General features: G+C 35.6%; 1 protein-coding gene across 1 annotated transcript in view; it reads right to left on the bottom strand.

The window, feature by feature from the left end:
- Positions 1-25,127, bottom strand: part of NEBL (nebulette) — a 90,418-nt gene that overhangs the window by 28,644 nt on the left and 36,647 nt on the right. Inside the window, 12 exon segments of the mRNA XM_030445789.1 lie at positions 3,301-3,472; positions 4,558-4,662; positions 6,912-7,005; positions 8,754-8,845; positions 9,230-9,322; positions 14,360-14,452; positions 17,360-17,464; positions 17,917-18,027; positions 18,268-18,378; positions 19,037-19,147; positions 21,572-21,682; positions 24,461-24,571. Of these exon segments, the coding sequence (XP_030301649.1) occupies positions 3,301-3,472; positions 4,558-4,662; positions 6,912-7,005; positions 8,754-8,845; positions 9,230-9,322; positions 14,360-14,452; positions 17,360-17,464; positions 17,917-18,027; positions 18,268-18,378; positions 19,037-19,147; positions 21,572-21,682; positions 24,461-24,571 (1,309 nt within the window).

The following is a 25,127-nucleotide window of genomic DNA, read 5'->3' as shown; positions in this document are numbered from 1 at the left end:
GCATTAATTGCCTGCTTAAAAGAAATCAGCGCATTCATTTTAATTGTTGACATTACTTTAAGGACAATTCTCCCATTTTTGTTTCCTCTTTCTAAATAAAACCATGGTATTTTTTTAAATCAAAATAAATGGGAACAAGTTAAATATCACATATCAAAGATCTCTTCCACTGGCAGAGTCAAAATCGTCAGATTATTTCCACCTTTATTCCATTATGTAACCCCATGGTTGACAGCTGGCAACTCTACAGCTGATATAGGCAGTACAAGCCCTGCTTTGCACACAGTAAAGTCAGCCCCAATAAGAAACATCAAGGCCATAGTTCACCTTATCCAAAATAAATTGCTGCAAGTTGTTCAATTCATATACATTCAAAAGTATATATCTTTCTTAATTATTATTGAAAAAAAATAGACTAGAGTGAAAAATTATGCTGTAGAAATCCACATTGTAGACAACTATGGTTGGGTAAAATGAAGCCCACACTTCATCTTGACTATTAACTGCCCTTGACTTCAAAATATCAAAGTTTTCTGGGCGCAGACTTACTGTTGATCCAATAAGTCAGTATCAAAAAGCATTTTTGGAATCCAATGCATAGATTGAATGACAGGAGAAATTATGAGATCTGCAGATTTAATTCATACATGCAAGTTATTAATATCTCTAATGCACCTGTCTGAACTACATATTGGAGGAAAAATGAGTCCATAAGAACTAATTGATTTCATATCCGAGTTTAAGTTATAATTACAGTGGAAAAGTGAATACAGGTTCAACCATGTTTTTAATAAATTTGTAACAAATAATTAGAGTTTTGTTCAAATTAAGATGAGGGTTATAGCAAATGCACAAGCAGCTGCAGCATAAATTCTTGATCTACTAACATCAATATAATATATACAATTCATATCTTCCATGTTGAAAACTACAATAATCATTTAATCTCTCCAAAAGAGTTTAAAATAAAACCTTGATGTAAAGCACAATAATTTAAAACACAGATATACCAAATCATGCCTTTCTACTAGTGGTTTCCTTCTTGGGCAGATGTGTCTTCATGATTTACTCAATGCATTGGAACTGCAAAAAATAACTGTCTTCCCAGCTTGGTCCTTTCACTGGTTTGAATAGTACCAAGGTAAATAATGGGTTGACAGGTAAAGTAGGACTGCAGGGACCACTAAATATGCCATGTTTCAAATTATTAATCACTTAGAGGCAATGGAAAGGACAGAGCTAATAAAATAAATCCCACGGATTTAGAATACATTAAATGTATGTACATTATGTGTTATCTACTGCAATAGTGCTAAGCCCCTCTTGCCAAGATGAATAAAAGCCACCACGAAGTCTTTTGATAAACTATGTGCTAATCCTACCAGTGATAAGTTATACAACTCCATAAAGCACTGACAGGCAAGACAAGGGTGGAGGAACTTGTGAATGCCCAATTTTTCTGTTTGATCATGCCTAAGTAAGTGAAAACATAGTGAGCCCTGAGGAAGACTTAGGGGTACCAGTAGATGAAAAGCTGGAGAAGAGACAACAATGTGTGCTCACAATCCAGAAGGCCAACTGTATCCTGAGCTGCACCAAAAGAAGCATGGTCAGCAGGTCAAGGGAGGTGATTTCCCCCCTCCACTCTGGTAACCTTTGCCAAGTACCTTTATGCATACATGAGAATCATGGTTGCAGATGCAAAGTTCAGATTAATTTCCCTTGATGGGTTTAGAATGGTTTCAGCAAAAGCATTCATTTGAGCAATCAAGCATTTGAAAAAGTTGTTACGGTTTTGCCGATAATACTTTAAAAAGCAACCAGATGGACTCTAGTACAGAGTTACTTTTCTGAACTGGCTGAGCTGAAGTATCAGCTAGGAAAAAAATCAGAAGAACCACAGCTGGTTTTTTCAGTCTGCAATTTTTTTTCTAGCTGCCAAGGACATTCCATAAGCTGGGAGCTCACTGCTTTTTTTTTTTAAAAAGCACATGCTAAAATTTCAGTGTTAGCTGAAATATCACTGGATATTAAGCTCACAGGTTTGTCATGGCCTATTTCCTTTAAATAGTTGCACTATTTTTGCTGTTTGGCAAGCTCAAGCCGTTCAGAATTCCTATATGTTTGATATTGGAGCATTTTAAGGTGACAAACTGTAGTAATATTTAGATTTCTCACACCTCCAGAATTTACCTCAGGGATGTTCCTAATCCTAACCTATCTGTGCTAGCAAACTTTCAGTTACTGAACAGAGGATTGCACTCATGATTCTTACACATGGCTACAGCACACGTGCAACACACTACAGAGCAGGGGGTTTGAAGGGTACACTAAGCAGCATATTGCAAACTGTGTATTAAACTTCAATTTTGCAGCAGCTTTTCTCTCTTTGGCTGTACCACCTATATATATGGAAGTGAACTCAAGTGCTTGGCTATCTACAGGCAATGAAATTCTGAACAAGCCATTACCCTAGATCCAAGATGCATGACCCTCTGAGACTTGCATGGTGTTAAAAGTATCAATACTTTACCCAGGCAAAACTCTAACCACTCATTTTTGAGAAATCCCTTCTGATATTAAGACTCTAGTTACAGACATGTAAAACGTGGCTATACAAAAGGAAAGAAATGCACTTCTTCATGTGGTGGAGAATCATTTAGAGGTTTTACAGAAAAGATTGAAGAAGCATCTACCAGGAATGATACAGATATAGTTAACCTTGCTTTAGGCAGGAGAATTAACTATGTGGCTTACCAATTAGTCAATCTGACCTGTAATTTCTCTGATTTTTGAGATATAAAGTCAACCCTTGCTATTATTATGCATGAAGGATTTTAGAATTATATCACAGTGTGTCTTTCCATATGTAGACCCTCAGGGGTCTATACTTTTGTAAAGCACAGAAAAACAGACAAAGGACCCACAAAAAGAAAAACAAAGGAGGAGAAAAAGAAAAAAAGAAGAGAAAGGTCTGCAACATGTAAACAATGAATTCGTGGAGAATTACAGCTTTAATCATCTCTCTTCCATGTAAAATAAAGAATATTGCAGATATTATGGCCTTTCATAGTCAAAATTCAAACTCAAAAGTAATTAAGTAATAGCAACATATCTCTCATTAATTCCTGTTATTACTTCACTAGAACTTGGAATTGAACCAGTATTTTAACACAAGTTTCATGCTGAGAAGAGAGAAAAAGCAATCTTGTAGTGCTTTTTCTTGGTTATAATGGAGAACACATAGACTTTCATCTTCCCCCAGAGTGTTCTCAATAGCAACAGTATTAAAAAACTTACCAACAATTATTCCAGGTCTTCTATCCATTTCAACAATATGTGGATGCACACCTTTATATGCTGCATCACTCATAATTTGGGTGTTTTTCCGTACCCGCTCTGTTACAGGATCATCTACCACTGGGGTGAAGCCTCTGCCTTTTGTCTTCTCAAAATCTTCATGGTATTTAACCTAGGAAACAAGAAGAATTCAATTTTTCCCCAAGCTGCCTTTGACACCAAGTAGTCATCCTATGCAAGAATGCATAGGCATTTGTTTCACGTGGCAATTACATTCTTTGTGGTTTGCACCATGATAGAATTGTTACACATATGAGATAGGCTGGATGGACAGCTGAGTCTTTTTGAGTCTAACATGACTTCCTGATATTTTATTATAATTTTTGCACTTGTTTTCCATTGCCACTGAATTAAGCATTAACTCAAGCAGCAAAACATCATCTTACACAGGACAGGAAAAGCCCTCAGGAGGTCATCTGGTCCATTCCCGTCTTCTATAAGATAGGTTATCTCTGTACTGATGGAGACAACTACATCTGTCAGTAAAAAATGTTCCAGCAGTAATAGTTCTACAGAACTCAAGTATTTTCATTCACTGAGAAATTTGATTTTATGCACAGTTTCATACAAAAGGTATTATTTTCCTCTTTTGTTTTATCATTTGCCAGCTGGCTTTAAACATAGGGTTTTAGAAACAATTGCAGTTACTCCAAGCATTCCACTTCTAAAAAAACAAAAACACAATACCAAGCTCGTGACAGCAGAAAGTGTTGGAACAAAACCATTAGTAGGAGTTATAAAAGTAGTATCCATGATTACACATATTTATTTCTTAGCCTTAATCATCAAAGAATTAAATTGACAAACATTCTCACACAAGCAAATGCACACAAAATGATACATTCCAAGAACAAAAGTCACACAGAAACCAGGAACGTGCACAGGCACAAGGTGAAGTGTGTCACCTCATCCAGTCAAACTAAGATGCTCAAATGAGATGTGTCCTTTTTTAAAGCAAATAAAACCCAAAAGAACAGACATTTAATGGTTAGAAAACTGTTTATTAGTATTTTGAAAATGTTCATTACAGTCATATGCAATTAGCAAAAACTCCCACAACAGGCATAAGAAGAAAATATTCCTCCCATACTTGAGCAGAGAGCTTCATTAGTTACCTATATTAATGGAAGGCAAAATCCAGTGGAAGTCAAGTGCCATTCCTTAGTATACTCTAGTTATAGGAATAAAGTACCCTACCATTGAGATGTTGTTTTGTGTTTCTTTGACATGCCTTAGCTCAGGTGTGTCTAGAAGCACACTACGTCTACCTTTCATCTGCCTCTGGTCACTGCTGTACTTGACCTGCAAAACAACACATGTTTTTGTTTACAGTAGAAAGGATGATAAGAATCACACCATGTAGCAATATCCTTTACAAATCACAATGCCCCATTTTTCTTATTTCTTTCTTTAGACTCATTTTCTAGTGACTTATTTCCAAGAAGATACAGATGAGCTAGTAAGGCCAAAGAGCACATTTATACCATCAACCACATACTGAAAAAAATAGTATTTTTCTGAAAGCTGAAACTCTCATCTGTTTAAATGACACAAGTGAAATAATTCATTTATCAACTGAAATATAAGGAAAATAAGAAAATACCACCACTATTTCAACATCTTTAAAGCATATTTGTATGGCTGATAAGCTGTTTTCCTGTTAGCAGGACAGACCTAGATTCTGTCTTCAGCCTGCTCCCAGGTTGGCATTAGGTTGAGAAACCCCAGGTCTCAAGGGAATTCAATTCTTACAGCAGATTAGTCCTGGGGCAGTCATCTCATTCCTGTTTGGTAACCAGTCCTTGCTAGCTGCACAAAAGTAACAAGCCTGTGACAAATATGAATATGCTGTTTTCAAAAAGAACATTTGGGCATCAGTAAGTACAGAACCTACTGTCTTGTTTTTCCTAATTATCTTCTTTTGTGGTAGTTTACAGATTTACAAAGATGTAAGGTTAATTATCTGAAAAAAAAAAAAACAAAAACAAACCCCAACACCAAAACAAGGCAAAACCCATCAAGATTTTAAAATGGTAAAAAGTAATTGGTTCTAGAGTATTTTTACAGTTTCTCTGCCTGGTTGAATTATTCTACTAATGGACTCTATTAGCTCCAGCATTGCATTTGTAACCTGTATAATGGAGTGTTAATATTTTAAGTTTACCAACACATTCACTCTAGAAGTCTTAACTTTCAAATCAGTTGTGCAAATCTATTACAAAATGCATCTGTGATGAGTTAAAACAAGTCTTGACATTTTCTAACCCACCTTAAAATTAGATGTTGGCTAAGCACAACGTGACTATGAACATATGAGTCTACATATCATAGGTAAGTTTGAAGTAATGTACAGAGAAACAGAAATATATGCTACTGCATATTCTTCAAATCTTTCTTAATTAAACTATTCAGCTGCATATACTTTTGAATATACAGCATTTTCTGGATGGAATCATTACAGTCAGCATAGTTTGGCTTTCAAGTACTGCTCATTAACATAGAGGAGTACTTGCCACGGTAAACCTTCAGAAACAAAGGGAAGGAGCCACTTGGGAAAAAAAAAAAAGCTTAATTTTCAGAAACAAATTATTTAACATCTGGAGATGATGGGAAGTTTCCCTCTTATTTTTAACTATGTACCACAAAACTAATTGACTTTGGTAAATATGCATAAGCATTTTATCAACCTATTTAAGATATATGTAGTTACATGGTCAAATTGTGTCCTTAAGACAAATGCAACCTACTTTACTTTTCTTTACTTCTCCTCCCTACACTCAGTTCTGAAGTGTTCATTACTTTTAATTCTCTTCTGCAACCCTCAGAGGGTGGCTCTGTAAAAAACATCATCTGTTTACCATCTGCAGGGGCTTTGCCACTGATGTTGTTTCAGTGCCGGGGAAACTGTAAGGTAATTAGTCTGCTCCTTCACCATGCTGTTTTGACTTCTTCCTTACTACTTCTTGTCACTAAGCTCTGCTGCATCTTACACCATTCTAGTGGTGATTTATTTAAGAAAAAAAAAGTATTTTCATATATGAAATACAAAACATCATTCATGTCGAGAAAAATATAGTATTTTATTCACTAGTGCTAAGTAATAGGATCTATTTAGGACTCCTCAGCTCAAACACACAGGGCATATAACAGAAGACTGTTTCTGGAAACTATGTTTCCATGCTTTGAATTGTAACCAAATGAAATTTGCACTAAAGTTAAATTTTCTTTCCATTTTTTTTACTGTCATTTATTCCTGCAATCTAGAAAGTAAAACTTGGTAACAAGAGACAAAAGAATTACAGACCTCTCTTTCCTTGAAAAATACTGGTGCTAGCAAAACCACTTAATTTTTTGCAAGAATAATCAGGCAAGTCTGAGTATTTTTGTAGCCCATACATGCAGTGCATGTATTCAAAGGATAAAAAAAATACATTCAGTAGATGATGCAGTAAGATTCAGTTGACACATCATATCTAAATGGAAAAGCATATCCTTATTATATTCCTACAGTGACTGAAAATCTAAATGACAAAAAGATTCAAAGAACTTGCCGAGCTGATATTGTCTTGATTCTTCTTGACTCTCTCTATCTCAGGAGTGACACTCACAGCAGTAGCTTTGCCAGGCTGCTTTCTGTAGTGAACCTATTATTTAAGAGAATAAAATGGTACATACTGTTTCAGCCAAAGCAATATCACATTGCATTACATTAAAATGTATGATTTAAAAGGTCATCCAGGAAGCAACTGAAAAGTTAAAATGCATTTGAAGTTTATTAAAACTTGCTTTTTGAAGCATAACCTTGAGCTCTTTCTCTAGAGACTTTTTATCAATGCATTTGCAGAGATATATACACACATATGCACACAACATCTTGACATCTACTCTATACTGTCCAAACCCAGTGTGGTGATATCTAATATTTTCAATGGGGTAAGCCACAAATAATGCACTAAACTGAAGCAGAGCAAATGGAAAAACTGAATTTAAGTAATGCATCCTGTAAATGTACATTTGTCCAAAAACAGAGATTCCATAATGATACCATCCATAGCCTTACTTTTACACTGTTTTTATTCAAAGGTGATTAAACACAGTACATGCAGTACATCAGACAACTGCCAATTGAATCCAACTGCCTAAATTTCACTCTGTGTTTATTTAAATGTGCTGTAGGAATATCACCTCCATTGCTTTTTAAAAAATAAACTTGTAGCAATGATGCATTAACCAAATGTACACTCAAGGCAGGACCAGTATCTAAAGAGGATAAGGGATAGGATGTGGCACTGACAAGTCAGTCTAATGTTAATCCTGGTCCCAAATATTGGGAATTCAGATATGCTCCACCCTTAGTAAAGAGTAAGAGATTCTTGCATGACTTATGCAAATCCATATAGTCTTATGTAAAATAAATGGTTCCACACAAACCTGTGATAACTGTGCTGATACATTATGTTAATAATTCTGCAGTGCATTATGGCATTAACATAAATACTGTTCAACCAATTGTCTTACCACATATCACAGTTTCTGTGTGTCCACATCAATCCATCCTAACTGAAAAAACTAACTTCTTATAAAAATGATGGTATGATATCAAATGGATTAAACTTACAAAGTGATATTTGTAAAGATAAAATGATTTTTCAAGACAAGCATATGAAGTTACAGAGCCTTAACCCAAGGCTATTCCAGTGACATGAAAGAGAATTTAGTGCTTCCAGTGAAATTTGCACTACTCAAAAATAGTTAAAAGTAGAAAAACTGTACAGACATGCTTGAATCACTTGAGAAAACAGGATTTTTAAACATTATGCATTTTAGAACAGCTAGATATATCAACATAAATCCAGGAATGACTATCATACACTGAAGTTAGAGGAACAGGATTCTTGAAAATTGTAACCCTAAATTAATTTGGGGAACAAGGTAGAGACCATCCCAGGGAAACACTGCTCTACCTGTAGCCCCATGAAATATGGCTGCTGATGGCAGCTCCAGGTGAGGAACTGGCTGGCTTCCAAAGGCTCATTAACAAGGTAAAACATCAGCAATGCAGGAAAGCAGCTGTGTGCTCTGAGAGCCCTTACCTTCTTCCCTGTGCTCCTGCAAACTATGACTTTCTAATGTGTATGTCAGCCATTAAATACTAAAATTCTGATAAGAAGGTTACTGAGGGAGCTGGAGTTTGAGTACAACTGTAGCCAAGTTTTTACAAGGCAAATGAAAAAAAGCTGGGAGAGTATGTTCTGCTAAAAAAAACCAAAAACAAAAAAACAAAAAACAAAACAAAACTACTTGTCAAGATTTACTGCAAATATACAAGATAGAGTGTAACAGTTCCTCTGCACCCAAAAATTATGCCAAGTGTTAAATGAAAGCAACTTCCCATGCTGACATTCTCTTGATTCCTCTTGACTCTTTCAATTTCAGGAGTGAGAGTCACAGGTGTAGCCTTGCAGAGCTGCTCTTTGTACCGAACCTAGATGACATGGCAGAAGATATTACACAGAGACTTCCAAGTAACAGGTATACAACAGTGTGTTAAATTTCATTAAAGAGGCCACTGCATTTAGATGGAAAATAGCATTCCTCAATAAACACCCACATTCATCCACATGATAATTAGTACTCACCCTCTTGCAGTTCTATTTCAGCCACAGACAATTCATGCTTCAACAGGAACATTTCACTCTCATTGATGTTAATCAAAGTACAAGGCTAAGGAGTTATAATCTTGCCATTAACTGATTAAATTCATTTTTGTGGACAAATAGGAACTAACACAAACACCACAGACACATTCACTGAGGCACAAACAGGCAACAAAGCAGACAAGTGTGCAAGCAATGGAAATGGGGCACACATTGCTTATATTCTTCTGGTTTTCCTTAACTCTCCTTAGTTCAGGTGGATCAGAAATAGTTGTTGCATGCCGAATTTCATCCTTGTATTTAATCTGCACAACAAATATTACAAAATAGAAGCAATTAAAAGAATATACAGACAAGCACTAAAACTCAGCATTTTGTAACCTTTCAGCTAGTCCACACCTATAAATACTATTGACCTGAAAAGGAACAGTTATATTTAATTTCTGAAACAGGCTGCTAGGGTCTCTAGTACATCTTGTTTGATATGATGCAACAGAGAGTGCACAGAACAAGTATCCTAAAACTCATAGCAGCAAAATGAAAATGCATCACATGGGATTGTGGCTATATGATTGGACTCAATGACCCTAGAGGTCTTTTCCAACCTAAATGATCCTATGATTCTATCACAAATAGGACACTGCATATCTCACTTGGAGATCTGCATCACTCTGACAATGACTTGGTCTTTCTACTATTTTGTTGCCAGTCTATTTCAGAAACCAAACATTTCACAGATGTTTTCTTAAAAGGATGTGTGACTCACTCAAGATCTCTAAAAACACACACACAGACACATCAAGGAGAATGCAGATGTTTGGATGGATGCTGCCTGTGAAGATGATGTCAGATATTTACCACATTTAGCTTCTTCTCACAGCAGTATTTTTGGAAATTATAGACTCATAATTTCCAAGATGTACAGAACTTAGAATTTCTTCAAGTATACACCATATGTACCAAAACTGGAATTCGACATAATGAGAAAGAATTGAGAGGTTAAATGGATGTGATACTAAAATGAATGGCATCATATTTCCTAGTTTTCCATTCGTAATCCAAAAGGGTCATCTTGGACAAAACTGTGCATTGTTTTTTGGGGTTTTTTTCTGTTTAATACTAAGTATCTGTCCAGTATTCAGTACATTCAGCTTCAAATATCTTATGCCACTGTAGAAAAAAAAAGAAAAAAACAAAAAAAAGCCAACACCTGCACATGATGCCATCCTTTAAAGTTATATGGCATGCTTTTTCTTTACAATGGTAATAAAACAGCAAAATTCACAAAAATATTCAAAATTGTGTGTGCAGTGATACATAATAGTTGGAAACACTTTTAATTAGCAAGACTTAAGGAAGGAAAAGTACTTTAAGAACAAGGGAACAACATAATGAATCAATTTACACTAGTTTTGTGTTAATGTGGCATATAACACTTTTGTTAAATATATTTAAGGCTGCAAAATCAAGGACTCAAAAATTAGAAAATGGCCCAATTAACTTAACCTGAGTTCTGCCCCCTGAACCAATATGCTCCAATACAGCTTTTAATGTATTTTATAGAACTTCATTTTTTCCCTTTTTAAGTGCTTTATCTATTACAAAAAGCTGGTTTTTGCAAGAGGATTCTGCCTCATTCATTACATACATCACTGACCCTTAGTGACTACTTTTTTTTTTTTCCTTTAGCTGTTCTATGGTCTTACTTTGCTGACAGAATCACAGACTCAGGAACTTTTCAGCAACTTTTCTGTGTTGCTCCCCACTAAAGCATCTGATTTTTTCACACCCATTAATTCACTGATTTTGCTATGAATGGAGGAAAAAAGGATTGTGACAAGGAAAAGTACTATTTTTAGCAGAGAGCACAGACAACTAATGGCTAACCTGGCGACATAATTTTGAAAAACATAAGATTGTACAGCACTTGCATTCAAATGAGAATTCCTATGGAACAGTACTCTGCTAAAGGGAAAACCAGGGCATGTCCACCTCTGGGGCAAAGTATAAAATCATATACTTTGGCATTAGTTCATCAGGTCTAGACACAGGGATATGAATAAAGGTTCTTGCTTTTGCGTGTTTATTTAGTGACTTTAATAATACCCCCTAAAGTTACCTCTTGGGGAGGCAATTTCTTATGATTTAAAAAACTACTTATATTCATTTCTTCACTTAGGATGAAGTCAAATGGTTTGTCTAGATTAATTGCACAAGCCCATAAAAACAAACACAGTTTCTTAGGTCCATGGACACCACCATTAAAGAAAGGGAAAATATTTGACCAAGGGTACCTCAGAGATATGCTGACAGCAAGGGGGAGATGAGTCTAAACAGCCTGGGGTTCTGTTTCAGCCCCCACACACAGCACACATCGCTCTCCCCATCTTGCCTCACCCTCAGCCTCTCCACTTTGTCCATGATACTTTCAGCAACTCACTAGACTTTCAGTCCTCATCCTGGCCTTTTTTTTTTCCAAATGTCATTTAGTAGATCACTTTCAACATGATACTTCCATGGCATGGTACTTCTGGAGAATACCAGTTTTTTGTTAATACAGACAAACCAATTTGTTTTTCTCTAAGGTCACACTTGGAAGCTGCATTGGTTGAAATTCAGAAATAAATAAAACCAAAGCACAGACCAGGAATGGAAAATTTCAATTCAGACTGCCAGCTTAAGACTGGCAGAAGTACTAAACCACTGGGAAAAGGGTCTTTTAATAGAGACTATTAGGTAAGCTTAAGAATTGGCAGTGCTGCTAGTGCTTAAAATGCCTCAAAACACCCATTGCTTGAGCTTAACCTGGCCCTAGCCCTGTGGTGCTGACTGACATTTCACACAGGTTTACTCATGGATTTCACACAAACACAAAGTTTTCCCCAAAAAGCCTTCTTCCCAGCCCTGTGTCCAGCCCTGCCTGTCCCTCAGTATAAATAAGAATTTTTTAAAACCTCCTAGTTATTTGTAGCTTCCCAGTTCAGATTTGGTCATAGTCCATTGGTCTGATGTTTGCTTAAGTTCTGTCAGATCCTGACTCCAACTATTTAAGAGCTTCCTTCTTCCAAACCAGCTCATCCCAACAGGTGAGATGAGTTCAACCACCACGGCTGTCAGCACCTTGTGTTTTAGGTCTTGAAAACAGACTGTTCTGAGCTTTGACTCCAATAAATGTCATCTGGAAAAATTTGATCACTTTCAGAACATGATGCAATGGACATTTTTGTATGATTTGATGGTACAGTGAATGTTATTTTTGGGTGGTGTTCTGGGTTTTTTTTTTACACTGTGAAGTGCTTCATATTCCACAGTCAAATAGTTTTAAAGCAGTCCTAAGTCCTTCTGGCTAAATTCAAATATTTATGTAAAATATTTAAATCTAATGGAGTAAAGATTGGTGTAATATAGTCATCTTTTGGGCCTCCTGTAAAGTACACAATATAATTTCCCTCTTACTGGCATATAATTTAAAACTGCCCTGCACATTGCTTTAAATTTTGCATTCTACACTTTTTATGAATAAAACTTAATCCAAAATAAACTACATGTAACAAAATATATATCTTTTGTAAAATATTACATCTACACACAGGCTAGCAAGGCAAAGGTCATGCTACGTATACCACTAAACCACTAATGAGGTTTTTTATTTCTCTTGATATATGTTTACTGGCATACTGATCCCCTTTTTACTTTCCCCTCTTCACCACTCTTCAGGATTTCTAAAGCACTGTGCACTATTTTTCCATTTCTCTCAAAGATTTTGAGGAAAAGACTGCTCCTAATAAGCCTCTGTGTGTGCATGAGACAACCCTCAAAATAAATGTATTTGGTAACTGGCAAATAGATAACAGGAGATTAAGGTTTTATTTCTAGAGCACCAATAAACCTGACTAAAAATAAACCAAAACCATAATTCCTTGGAGGAGGGGGAAGAAGGGGGGGAAGGGAGAGAGAAAATCAAAATAAAACAAACAAATACAAGAACAATAAAAAAATTAAAATTAAAAAAAAAAAATACAAAAAAATACCACCCTGAAATCAAGGAAACCTGCATGTTCCCAACCAGAAAAAACTATTTCAGGACTTAAAAAACATGATAGCTTGTACTGAATCTTCAAATTGCATTATGAGTCATAATGGCAAGATGAAATGTGATGGATGTGATGGATGAAGAGAAAAAAATCAAGGAAAATACAAGCTTTCTGAAATGTTATGGAAATTCTCTACCTGATCTTATTTTGGTGGGAAATGCAATATTTTAGTCTTCTTGGTAAGCAAGGAAATTCTTGTAAAACAGGTGTCCAGAATCCCTAATTTGGATTTCAAATAATATTTAAACACAATCTAGTGTCACATCTACGTGTTACTTTCAAATTTTATTTTTTAAAAAGCATTTAATCTTCGGAAAAGTCATGTCACAAACATAAAAATGTCCCAGAGGACTCCACACCAAGAATTCCAAACAAATGACTAAGGCAGCTACAAATGTTTTCTTGCTTGGCAGACATTTTTCCACTTTTTTCCAAGTTTTGTCATGTATTTATCATAAAGGCATGTTCTACTTGTAGAAAACTCTCATTTTTATACTCTATTTTTAGTTGCCCATTGAAGTGCCAAAGACATTAGGAATCCACAGATAAACAACATAAATTCAGAATTATTCTCATGAGATCCACAGATCAACTTGTCATCAGCATGTAAAGAGTAACAAATCCTCCACATTTCCACATAGCTCAAGTCTGGACATTTATTTTCCTTTTAGCATCACAGACTCATAGAATAGTTTGGTTTGGAAGGAACCTTAAAGATCATCTGGTTCCAACCCCCCTGCATGGGCAGGGACACCTCCCACCAGACCAGGCTGCTCAAGGCCCCATCCAACTTGGCCTTGAACACTTCCAGGGAGGGGGCATCCAGAACTTCCCTGAGCAGCCTGTTCCAGTGTGTCACCACCTTCAGTCTTCTTGAAGTGTAAATGGTACCAAGCCCTATATAATACATACAGACTCCACAGGAACTTTGCAAATTTTCTTTTTTGTTAGATGGTATGTTTCTAAACTGGAAACTACTGTTCAGTCCTTCATATCAGGATACACACGTTTCATGTTTTTAACTCTTGAACAATAGATTTCTTTCCTCAAATATTTAGTTCAAAATTTTTTGCTGTTTTTCAGGATGCTTCCACTTAAAAGTGGACACAACTACACTAAAATGGACAAAATTCAGTGGAATAGCAATTGAATGAGATGTATGGTATGAAAAAGTAGAGTTTTTAGCAAACAAAAAAAAAATGGCCATCTTTTACTCGCATAAGAATAATTAATGTTAAAAACACTTACTGAACTAATATTCTGTTGATTTTTCTTTACTCTTTCAATCTCTGGAGTCTCTTTTACAGCTGTGCCAGCTCCCACTTCCTTCTTATAAAACACCTTCGTTTCCCCAAAAGAAAAAGTAATTATGAGAGTGTTAGCAATGCAAGTACAAGTTCTCATAAAAAGGTTGGGCAATTTTCCAAGTTCCAAATTGGTCTGACTATAATCTTGCTAAGAAAGAAAATACTTTAATTTTTTATAAATCAGACCAATTATCAAGAACTATAATAGCATTCTGTTTGTTTTCAACTGTAAGAGATAATTATCATCATTTAGACGGATCTCAAACAATTGCAAGTATTCATAGTGATAGTTTTAACTTTGAAAATATTAAAATTTAGATCAACATATATAAAAGTTTACAAATACAACTATACACTTGAGTAATTTCAGTCCTTTCAATGTAATTGGATATGTATGTACATTCAAGATTTGAATAGCTTTTTAGCCTCCGGATCTTAAAATATACTGAGAAGTGAACAGACATTATTTTTAATTTAACAAACTAGAAAATTGGCATATTCATAACAAAATAACCAGAATAGCCAGAGTTAGAATCCAAGTCATGCAAGTTTTTGATTTCTGGGTTCAAGCCAGAAAGCTGAGGACTGCATCTAAAAACAAATCTCACTTCTGAAAAGGCACACATGCTGTTCCTAAAATTCTCATCTTTATTTCAATTGTTTCAGTGAGGAAAAAAAAAAGCAAAGCACATCAGTAGAAACAATCATTCAAAGTTACAGGAAGAGATAGTAAATAACTGCTCTACTAATCCCAGATGTGGCTACAATTTAAGTAATCATGGAACACCAGTTTGTGCTCCAAGACTCCTAAAGCAGTTTTATTTGAATTTCAGTATTTGGTGCCAAAGCTGTTGCCACTGCAGTAAGTATTTCCAGGCTGGTAGTCTAAAAAGAAGTCTGATTCTGGAGTTAATGAAATAAATCTTTAGCATTTAGTATTTCTTCCCTTCTTAAAACGAAAATTATTTAACTTTTTTTTCCTATCAATAAACCCTACACATTAAAACCTCATTCTTCATCTGTTTCTCCTACTTCCTTAAAGTTCTCTGTAGCCTAGGGGGAACAGGATTACCAGATATTCAAGAGGAAACTGAATTCTTCAGGTCCAAAACTAATTTTTTTAAGATGTTCATAAAACCTTTTACAATTTAGAGTTTCATTTTACCATGTGAGAACAGAAACAACTTATGAATAAGAACTTGAAAATTCTTTTTCACCAACATCTCAGTACAAGGCAGGAAGATTTACACAGTGGACTGAACTAAAATATACTTTTCTCCTCTACTAAGGAGGGAGTGGTGATAAAAGTCTGAGCTGGGACTTTTTCTATGAAAGTGATGACTGTGCAGTAAATATCCTATTGTAAATCACCTGCCAAGAAAGTCAGGGAGGTAAAAGCAGCACTGATCTTACCTGCAGAGCAGGACCCTTTTTTTGTTCTTTAGGGTAAAAAAATTCTCGAGAAGAAATCCAAAAATCAGAAGCCTATTAGGGGTCATTATTTTTTTATATTGGGCCTGCTCCCAGCTACATTTAAAAAGTAACTTACTTTTGTAATTGCACAGAAAGCTGAAAGGCTAAAATGTAAAGAAAATAAAAATGAGCATTCAATCAGAGCTATAAACTGCTTTCCTACATTTGGAGGTGCCAGGTCAGAAATCAGGAAAAAGATGATCACAAAATAAAGAAAACACAAATCACCTTAAAAAAAATAGTCTTATATTATGCAGTATACTATCAAAGGGCAACTGTCAGCCTTGGCACAGAAAGCTCAGTCTGGCCTACTTTACACAGAGTTTTGGTGGAGTATGTTAGGATGCCGGTGACATGAGCTATGATGCTAATCACTGTCAAAAGCAAAAAGGACCTTTCAAAACCAAAAAATTACAAGTAACAAAATGGTGGGCACTAAGACTGTCTAAAGCTCCTATTAGAAAGGTGTAGCTTTCAGCTGCTCTCATCTAAAGGAAGAAAAGGAGTAGGTAATGGCTGGAAGATGTTAGAGGAGAGACCAATGCCTTCTCCTTTATCCTCTCCTCTCCCTGCAGGCTCCTGCTTGCCCAGAGAAGCCACAGTGACAGGGGATACCTTCAAGTAAACACCTCTGAGGAAAATTAATTTACCTTGAACTCATGAGGTACTGGAGAAGCTGAGAATATCCCTAAGCAAAAGAACCACATCAGAATCAGATAATACTAAATTATTTATTTAACATAATCCTTTCTCTCCAATTAGTTGCATTATTAGTATTACTTAGTCTGCCATAAAAAAACCAGACACAAATGGGATGGCCTTTGGTTCTGAAGGCTATAGTTACTACTCCTCCTCTTTTATATTACAAGCAAAGCTAAAATTACAAACAGAATTAATGGGCCCAAAAAGGAAATGGAACTGAATGCATCACAAACTGAGCCATTTTAGAAATCTAAGATCATAATTTATATTTAGTTGTAAACTGAAACTTAAATCTGGCACAAAATTTAAAAAATATATCCACTATAGCATAAAATCATTAGACATACATTTATGAAACCTCATCTGTTCTAATTTTATACCCAAATCTTCATGTTCTGTACATATGATAGGAAACAGATGAAAAATCTTATATGCACAGTAACAAGCCTAATATTGTTTTGTCCCTGTAAAGTACTTCCTGGGGCTTGATGGAAAAATTTAAGAAAAATCTTCATTTAAAAATAACTGTGGTTTGGCAAGGTGGTATAAGTGGTTTAGCAATTCAAAATGACATTGTCACACCTAGAAAAGCTGGGAAATTTTTTAATGAAAGAAATGAGTGATACAGTTTTTGCTAGGAAAATTATGCAAATGGTCAAAGGACCTTTAGTCATAAGTTCACTGTTTCATGCTGTGGCATAAGAGAACCTATTTAAGCTGAAAAATACCTGAAAAGTTTAAAAAAAAGAGAAGCACTATTACTCACTGAACTGATGTTTTTCTGAGTACTTTTTATCCTCTCCATCTCAGGAGTATCTGGAACAGCAGAATAATTACAGAGCATCTTCTCTGCTTCATCTTTGTACATTTTCTGAAAAACAATTTAAAAATACTGCTTTCTTGGGCTCAAAACATTCAAACTGCAACAAAAGATGCTTATTGTTGACAAGCTTCAACATCCTTGTACAACATTTATTTCAACCTCTCTCCTGCAAGAAATGGTTATCATTGTCTTTGTGGGACACCTGAAACTGTCCACCACACTGAAAATAAATATAAAACATATTTTCCCTTCATTATCTCATTAGATCATGTAAAAAGACCTACAAGTAGATGTAAACCAACTCATTTTACATGGCATGACAGGCCTAAATATAAAAAATAATCAGTCAGTTAATCAATCAGTTGTAATTTCTTACAACGAAGAATCTTCATATGGGTATGAAAGCCACTACAAAACTAGAGGACAGTTATTTTCAGCAAGAAACTCAAGAACTCATTGTTAGACAGAACTAAAACATTTGGCCTGTGAACTATGCATACCTGGGTTGCTAGTTCTGAAGCCCTTTTGACTCTTTGTATTTCAGGAATATATGGGCCAACTTGCATACCTTTTCCTATAATTTCAGTCCCCAGACCCGTTTTATACTCTTTCTGAAGAAAAAAGAAGGGGGGGAAAACTTAACTAATTCTGCAGCTATTTGTACATACAGTCTTCAAAGCTATTCTGATATCACTGGTCAGACCTTAAAAGAAATCCTTCAATTTCTTTTATTGTTTTATTGTGCACTGCTTAATCCTTAGAGCCTAAAGATACTCAAGAAGATATTGTGTTTTCAACATTTCTTTGTGGTTTACTTCCAAAGCAATTCAAGAGATTCATTCTGTACTTACCTGACTTACAATTTCAGAAGCCTTTCTTGCTCGTTGTATATCAAGGGTATCTATGCTCACATCCATTCCCCTTCCTTTAATTTCATTCTCCAAATCTTTCTTGTATTCTTTCTGAAAGGAACAACATTAGAAACACTCACCTGTCTGAAAGCCAAATTCTTAGAACTGTTTCTACTTCTATGCGCAATTCCACTGAATAGCATTTTAACCTTTGATTCAGCAGCGTTAGTTTGTAGGATCTATCTATGAAACACCTATGCTGTAGCTGCTGACCAGTTAAAAATTCATTTAGCAGCCTGCTTATTTCAAATCTGATGTCACCTTTCACATCCACCTCTCTCGGGAGCTTTGGCAGCTGCACTCAGACACACAGAGGTGAAACATCCTCTCCCAGCTGTGAGTCGCAAGACTGAACTCAGAAGGCTTTTGCCTCTCTCTAACTCTACCATTTGGCTCTAACTTCACAAGAACCTATTTAAACCTCAAAGCAGTAAGGGCTGCATTTACTGAACACAGCCCAGCCCGTGCCTGGTTCGTGAGGAACCAGCATCGCTGGCAAAAGATGACAGAAAAGCCAAAGTTCTGGGGATTCTTAGATTTTCCCCATATGCTGATTATGCAGCTTTCAGATTCTATGCAGCTAAATGGTTTAGGTATTTGGTGACATTTGTGGTATTACTGTTGCCTAGATTTGTCACCACCTTGAATTCTCCCCAGTAATTGGTTGCATTCTGTCAAAGGGAAAGCTTGCATCAGGTACAGTACTGACCATGCTTGCAATTTCAGAAGCCTTTCTGGCTCGTTTTATCTCAGGAGTATCTGGACCAACTTCCATGCCCTTCCCTTTAATTTCAGTTTCCAGGTCTTTCTTGTATTGTCTCTGTGAAGATAAAACTTTATATGTTATATTCACAATAATCAGAGTTACAGGTAGATATTTGCACAAGAGACCCAATTTAAGATCTAAAGTCAATAAAAAATCTCAGATTAAGAGTCTTGGAAAGCTTTTGTCAGGAAAACACATAATAAACTACAGGAGGAAAACTTGAGATATTTACTGACTGTATAAGACACTACCACTGAATTTTTAATTTAGCACAGGCTGTGGAGAAATCAGTTCATACACCTTGCTACAATTACTCTCTGAAGTAAAGGGGAAGTTCAGCTTTGCAGAAGATAGCATAATACCCTGGTTCTTGGTGCCAGTCTAACTGAAGCACATTTTACTTTTAAGAAAATATTTTATTTATGAACAAACTAAATGTTTGAAATTTAATACCACACAGAATTGTTTCCCCTGAACTTTCAGAGCAAGAAGTTGTAATTTATTCATTTAATAGGACTTTCTTGAACCACAGCCATTAGAAAAGTGGCAGTATTCATCCATGATTGCTGCTTTTTCCTCTCAACATAAATTATAAATAACCAATAACCAGGAAAGAAATTAATATTTCATCCTCATCTCATCCAAGCAAGGATATATTTCTTATACATCAGCAAATGATATTAAAATGTAATACTGAAGTATTGTATACAACAGTTGTATCTTTTTCATACAGAAAATTAGAAGATTCTCCGGCAGTGCTATTTCTGCTACTATAGTAGTAATCACTCTTCTATTCTTTTTATCTCCACTTGTGAAAAAAGGCATTTGTTTCAAAACACATATACTAAAAAAATTTCTTCAAACTCTTCTTGTTTGTTAATTCTTATTTACTTTGCACACTAGAAAAAAGAAGAAAAATATCTTTCAACTCAATGGTCTGATCAGTTACAAAAAACAAGACTAAAAAGACTTTCAGTTTTCCACCTGTCTTACTCTGACATGGATGTGAATGGGATAAAACAAGTCTCCACTTCACAAACCACAGTTTTTTACAAAAAGTATAAGTTAACCTGTGAGAAGACATCATCACTCACTTCACCTCTGCTAAGGGTGGAATAGTAGATATTTCCTCACAGCTTCACAGTATGTAAAATATCACAGAGAAGACAGTCCTGGGAGTTATAGCTATATATTCCTGCACTTCTTTAGATTGGCCAGACTGGCCTAGGCATGGCATTCCCTCTGGTTCTTAGGCATGTATGCATATGTGTGTAAATAAATATATATATACAAACACTCACACACTCATATTAAATGAGTGTAAAATATATATATATAAAATAAATACATAGAATCATAGAATCGACTGGGTTGGAAGAGACCTCAGAGATCATCAAGTCCAACCCTAGATCCGCTACCGTTGCAGTTACCAGACCATGGCACTGAGTGCCACATCCAGTCTCTTTTTAAATATCTCCAGGGATGGAGAATCCACTACTTCCCTGGGCAGCCCATTCCAATGCCTGGTCACCCTCTCGGGAGAGATCTGAATTAATTAATTCCTAAATGCACAAAGTGCAGCACAAACTTTGCCTTACCCCTTTCCTCCTCAAACCCTCCATCCCTCCTGCTGCTTCCCAAGCAGCCTGTGCAAGGTCACCCACAGGAGCTGCAGCTGTGCCAGTTTCAGAGCTTGCAGCTCTGCTGAGCACACAGGTTTGCCAAGCACAGCTTCCTCAGGGTGGTCTCCAAGACAGACAAGCCAGATCAGCAAGTCCCACTGCCACTCCCAGCCCTTCACAATGGAGTAGATGGCACACTAACATACATCCACATCACCCCCAGAGCAACTTAGACCAACAAAGTTAAAATCAAAGTTCAGTTCTAAAAATATGCTCTGTAAGGAGCCTCCACCTATTTATTTTCACTGAAGGAACCAAAAGCTTAAGAAAATCCATTTCATCAGGAGCAGCTCTACTTCTGGAAAAGGTTTTCACAAGTAGAATAGTTTGCATAAAAGATCTTTCCAAGATGCCTAGGAGGCATTACCAATATTTATTTATTTTCACATGGTAGGTACATGATTCCAAAAAACTCAGAATTATTTCATTGACTGTTTTTTACAAGGCCAGTAACAGTCATTTTTTTTTCCATGACAGTATTAATTATACTAGCTGAACAAATAAACAGATGGAAAAATTTACCCAGTTTTAAATGCTGTCTCTACTAACCCCACTAACAACTTCCATTCACCATTTAATCACCTGAAAATTTGAAATATTTGTCATAAGGTACTTTTTTCTGAGAGCTTTTCTGTATTCCTAAAACAAAACAGCCTTAAAACAAAATAGCCTCTGTTTCAATACTTACACATTTCATTGTAGATTAAATTTTTTAAAATCTGGAATATTTTCAGTCAAGTAAAACATAAAGAGTGAGCTTTCTGTGACACCAATAAATCTGATTAGCACAACATACCTCATTTAGTATCTGAGCTGCATTTTTCACTCTAATCAAATCTGGTGTATCTTCAAACACTGTCATTCCTTTTCCTTTCATCCATTCTTCCAAATCTTTTCTATACTCTTTCTAAGGATTTAAAAAAAGAGAGATTTCTCTACTTAATATCATGAGCAAGATCCCAAAAAGAAGAGCCACTTATTAAATGTCTGAAGGGTCTTTTGGAAATCTGCCAAATTACAGGTTTCTGAATTAAAATAGAATTGGAAATTATGAAACCAAAAGGTACAACACCGAGGAACTGAAAGGTTCTAATGTAGTCATGTATTTTCCTCTTTCCAAATCATCTATTTGTGCTCTTGAAAAATAGCCCTCTCCTAGCACATTTTTTAAGAGCCTCAGCTGACTCTCTACAGACATTTTAACTGCAGTACCATTTGCTTTTACAGACCAATATATGCTGTGATTGTTGGTTTTACCTCTGTTCCAGTAATGGCATCACAATTAGGATGAATGCCCTGAACACTTATACTCAGACCTGTTAAAATAATTGCTTAATAAATTATAATGTAAAAGCAGTATTCCCAACATATAATTTCTGTGCCTCTCAGAAACTACTCTGATATAATCTATCAACATTTAACAGCTGAGGCCTCATATGTGCTGAAATGTTCAGCAGAAAATTAAAAGTACATTAGAACCTGCCCGTGGACATTTGGTTCTTTTTCCTTTCTACAATTGCTAGAGACCTGATGTGAAACTACTGACATCCAAGATGCTTGAGTTTTGTAAGGGTTTTTAATTGCTCTTCCGCTCTCCAGGTTTGGGTTAGGCTTTCTTAGGAAAAAACTGGAAGGCATTTTTCAGAAGGATTTATATAGACAAGGATGAATGCTCCTAATCACATATTAAATTTCATAAGTGCAGTGAGCACCTTTGTCACAGTAGAAGCTCTTTATTTAAACAAAAGAAAACCAGGTATTTTTAAAGAAGCTTCTCTTTATTATCAGAGGCTCATCCTGCAACAAGCAGGAAACAATTTGTATTAATTCAGAAGTATTAAATTCAGCTATCCCTTTTGAAGGAGTTTTGAATGTGATCCCAGAAAAAAATTCTTACTGTTACAAAATGTGAAATATTTGCTGAATTCTCTTCAGTGGCAACAGGATAAGCTGGAACAAAGCTGACACTTAAAAATAAAATAATTGAACATTAATTTTTTCATCTCCAGGTTCTCCTTGTTTCATGTAGCATCTATCTAAACTTTATTATGAATGTTCATGTAAAACTACTGAGCTACATCCTTGACTATGAAGAAATACAGGATTTTGCTGAATCTTGAAGGATAATAATATGTAATCTTTAGGTTTGGACTTTGTTCCTTGTATCTGGATATAAAATCAGGAAATTCATGCAGTTGTGCATTAAAATATTACTTCCCTTTTTTCATATTCTTCCTCTCTGGCTTAGAAGCCTGGTTTACTCTCTAAGTAATGAGTCATTCATATTAATGCTTGTATTACTTTGGAGGGCAGTGCAAGTGTCAAGCATGAACATTTGTGCCCTATCTGCAACTCTGCATGCACTAACCACTTCTGTGAAAATTCAGCATGCAGGAGAATTAAGTGAATGAAATGCAAGCAATTGCATTTTCTCCCAGTCAGCAGACACACGAGACATGTACACACACACCAGCACTGCACAAGATAGACCTAGCTTGAAACTTGTGGAATAAATTATTGGCTTACTGGAATAAATTATTTATTAGATGATGAATAACAAAGAAATATCTGAAAATAAAATGTTTTCTTGACCAACCCATATGAAATCTACAATAGACTGGGGTAAGTTGTTTTGAGGACGAGGAAAGGAACAATGTCCAAGGGATTTTAATTCTAGCCTCCTCAACAATTTGTTCATTTGGTCCACAGCAAAACCATCTATTCTTAATACAATAATATAAGCAAGGTACTGTTGGTTCCCAAATTCAAATGGAGAATATCCAGCAGAGCTGACATATAAGCAGAGCTAATATGTGAACTTTACCAATATATTTACTTCTAAATTTGGTCAAAGATTAAGTGTAATCCACAGAACCAACCAATATTTAAAAACTAGCATCAAAATAGATTTTAATAACAATATAAAAAGACTACAGATAGAAGGATTCTCAGTTATGCATAAAAATTATTTAATTTATAATGTCACATACTACTGCAGAATATAGGAAAAATCTGAAAAGAACCACTAGGCATACAGAAAACATGCACTTTCTAATAATATATCCTCAAAGAAGGTAATTACAGAATTTTGTCATTCTTTACTTTCATCCATAACAAATATGATAGATAATTATTTCAATTAAATTACTTAAAAGGACTATAAACAGCTCAAGGTATCCATATAACCACAACACAGCATAAACCTGGAATACTTACTCAAAAGAAAAAACTTCCATCTGGAAACCAACATAGAAATCATCTCCAGGGCCTCTCCAAAACCCTATCAAACAGATGTCTTTTGCAGCATGACTGGAAGGTCACCAAATTCAGGCTATTTGGACACAGGAGAGGAACAAATTCCAAAACTGAGGCCCTCCGAGGGAACATCCTCCCAACGATCAATTTTCTATAGAGTCATCTGATTTGTTCATTTAACTGTTTTTTCTGGTTCAGTTGGGCTGAGATCTATCATTTGCTTATGCTCATAAGGAAACTGTAACTCGCATCACTTCTTACTAGAGAACAATTCAGAATATAAAATGACATTCCACAATTTTTATGCCTTAAGTCACTTTTGTATTTAGCTACAAAGTTAGCTGCAAGTTGATCAGCACTCACTAAATTGCAGTGATGCTGCTTATTGTTCATTTATAACAACAGAAAAAAAGAAATAAGTATTGTCTACCTCTTTCAAAAGGTTAGTGACTTCTTTTATATGCAAGAACTCTGGGGTCTTGTCTAGATCCATTGAGGGTCTTCCCTTGATCTCTTCTTCAAAACCTTTGCGATACATTTTCTATTGAAGCAAAAGCAATGATTATTGGTACATGCATGTGCATTTCCAAGAATATTTCATATAGGACACTGTAAACAGACACAGAAATGATCTATGCCATAAATCAGACATCACACCAATAAAGAACTTCACTGTTTATTTCTTTACCTTAATTATCTATGCAAGACATACACAATTTAGACAAAAATACATATGTATGATATCTCAAAGGACAATATTTAACCTGATCTGTGAAAGAAACACAGAAGTAAAATAGAAGAAAAATGAGAAAGCAAATGGCACACATGGTTTTAAATATACAGAAGTTTCTACCAAGAGGATGAAATAATCTATTTTCCATGACACACAAGAAAAATAATGGAATCACACTGCAGCAGGAGAGACACAGGAAAATACTCTCTCAGGATGGACAGTAAAGCACTGGACTAGATTGCCTGGTAAGTCATGAAACATCCACCACTGGAAGTTTTTAATAAAATGTTAGAAAAATGTGGCCTGACATAGGATAATTGGTGCTGTTCTGGAGCCTGGGAACAGCCAAAACCCTTCTGAGCTC

The sequence above is a fragment of the Calypte anna genome, chromosome 2 (assembly GCF_003957555.1).
Source record: "Calypte anna isolate BGI_N300 chromosome 2, bCalAnn1_v1.p, whole genome shotgun sequence".
In the NCBI taxonomy this organism is placed as follows: domain Eukaryota; kingdom Metazoa; phylum Chordata; class Aves; order Apodiformes; family Trochilidae; genus Calypte; species Calypte anna.
This window is presented reverse-complemented; position numbering and strand designations above follow the sequence as displayed.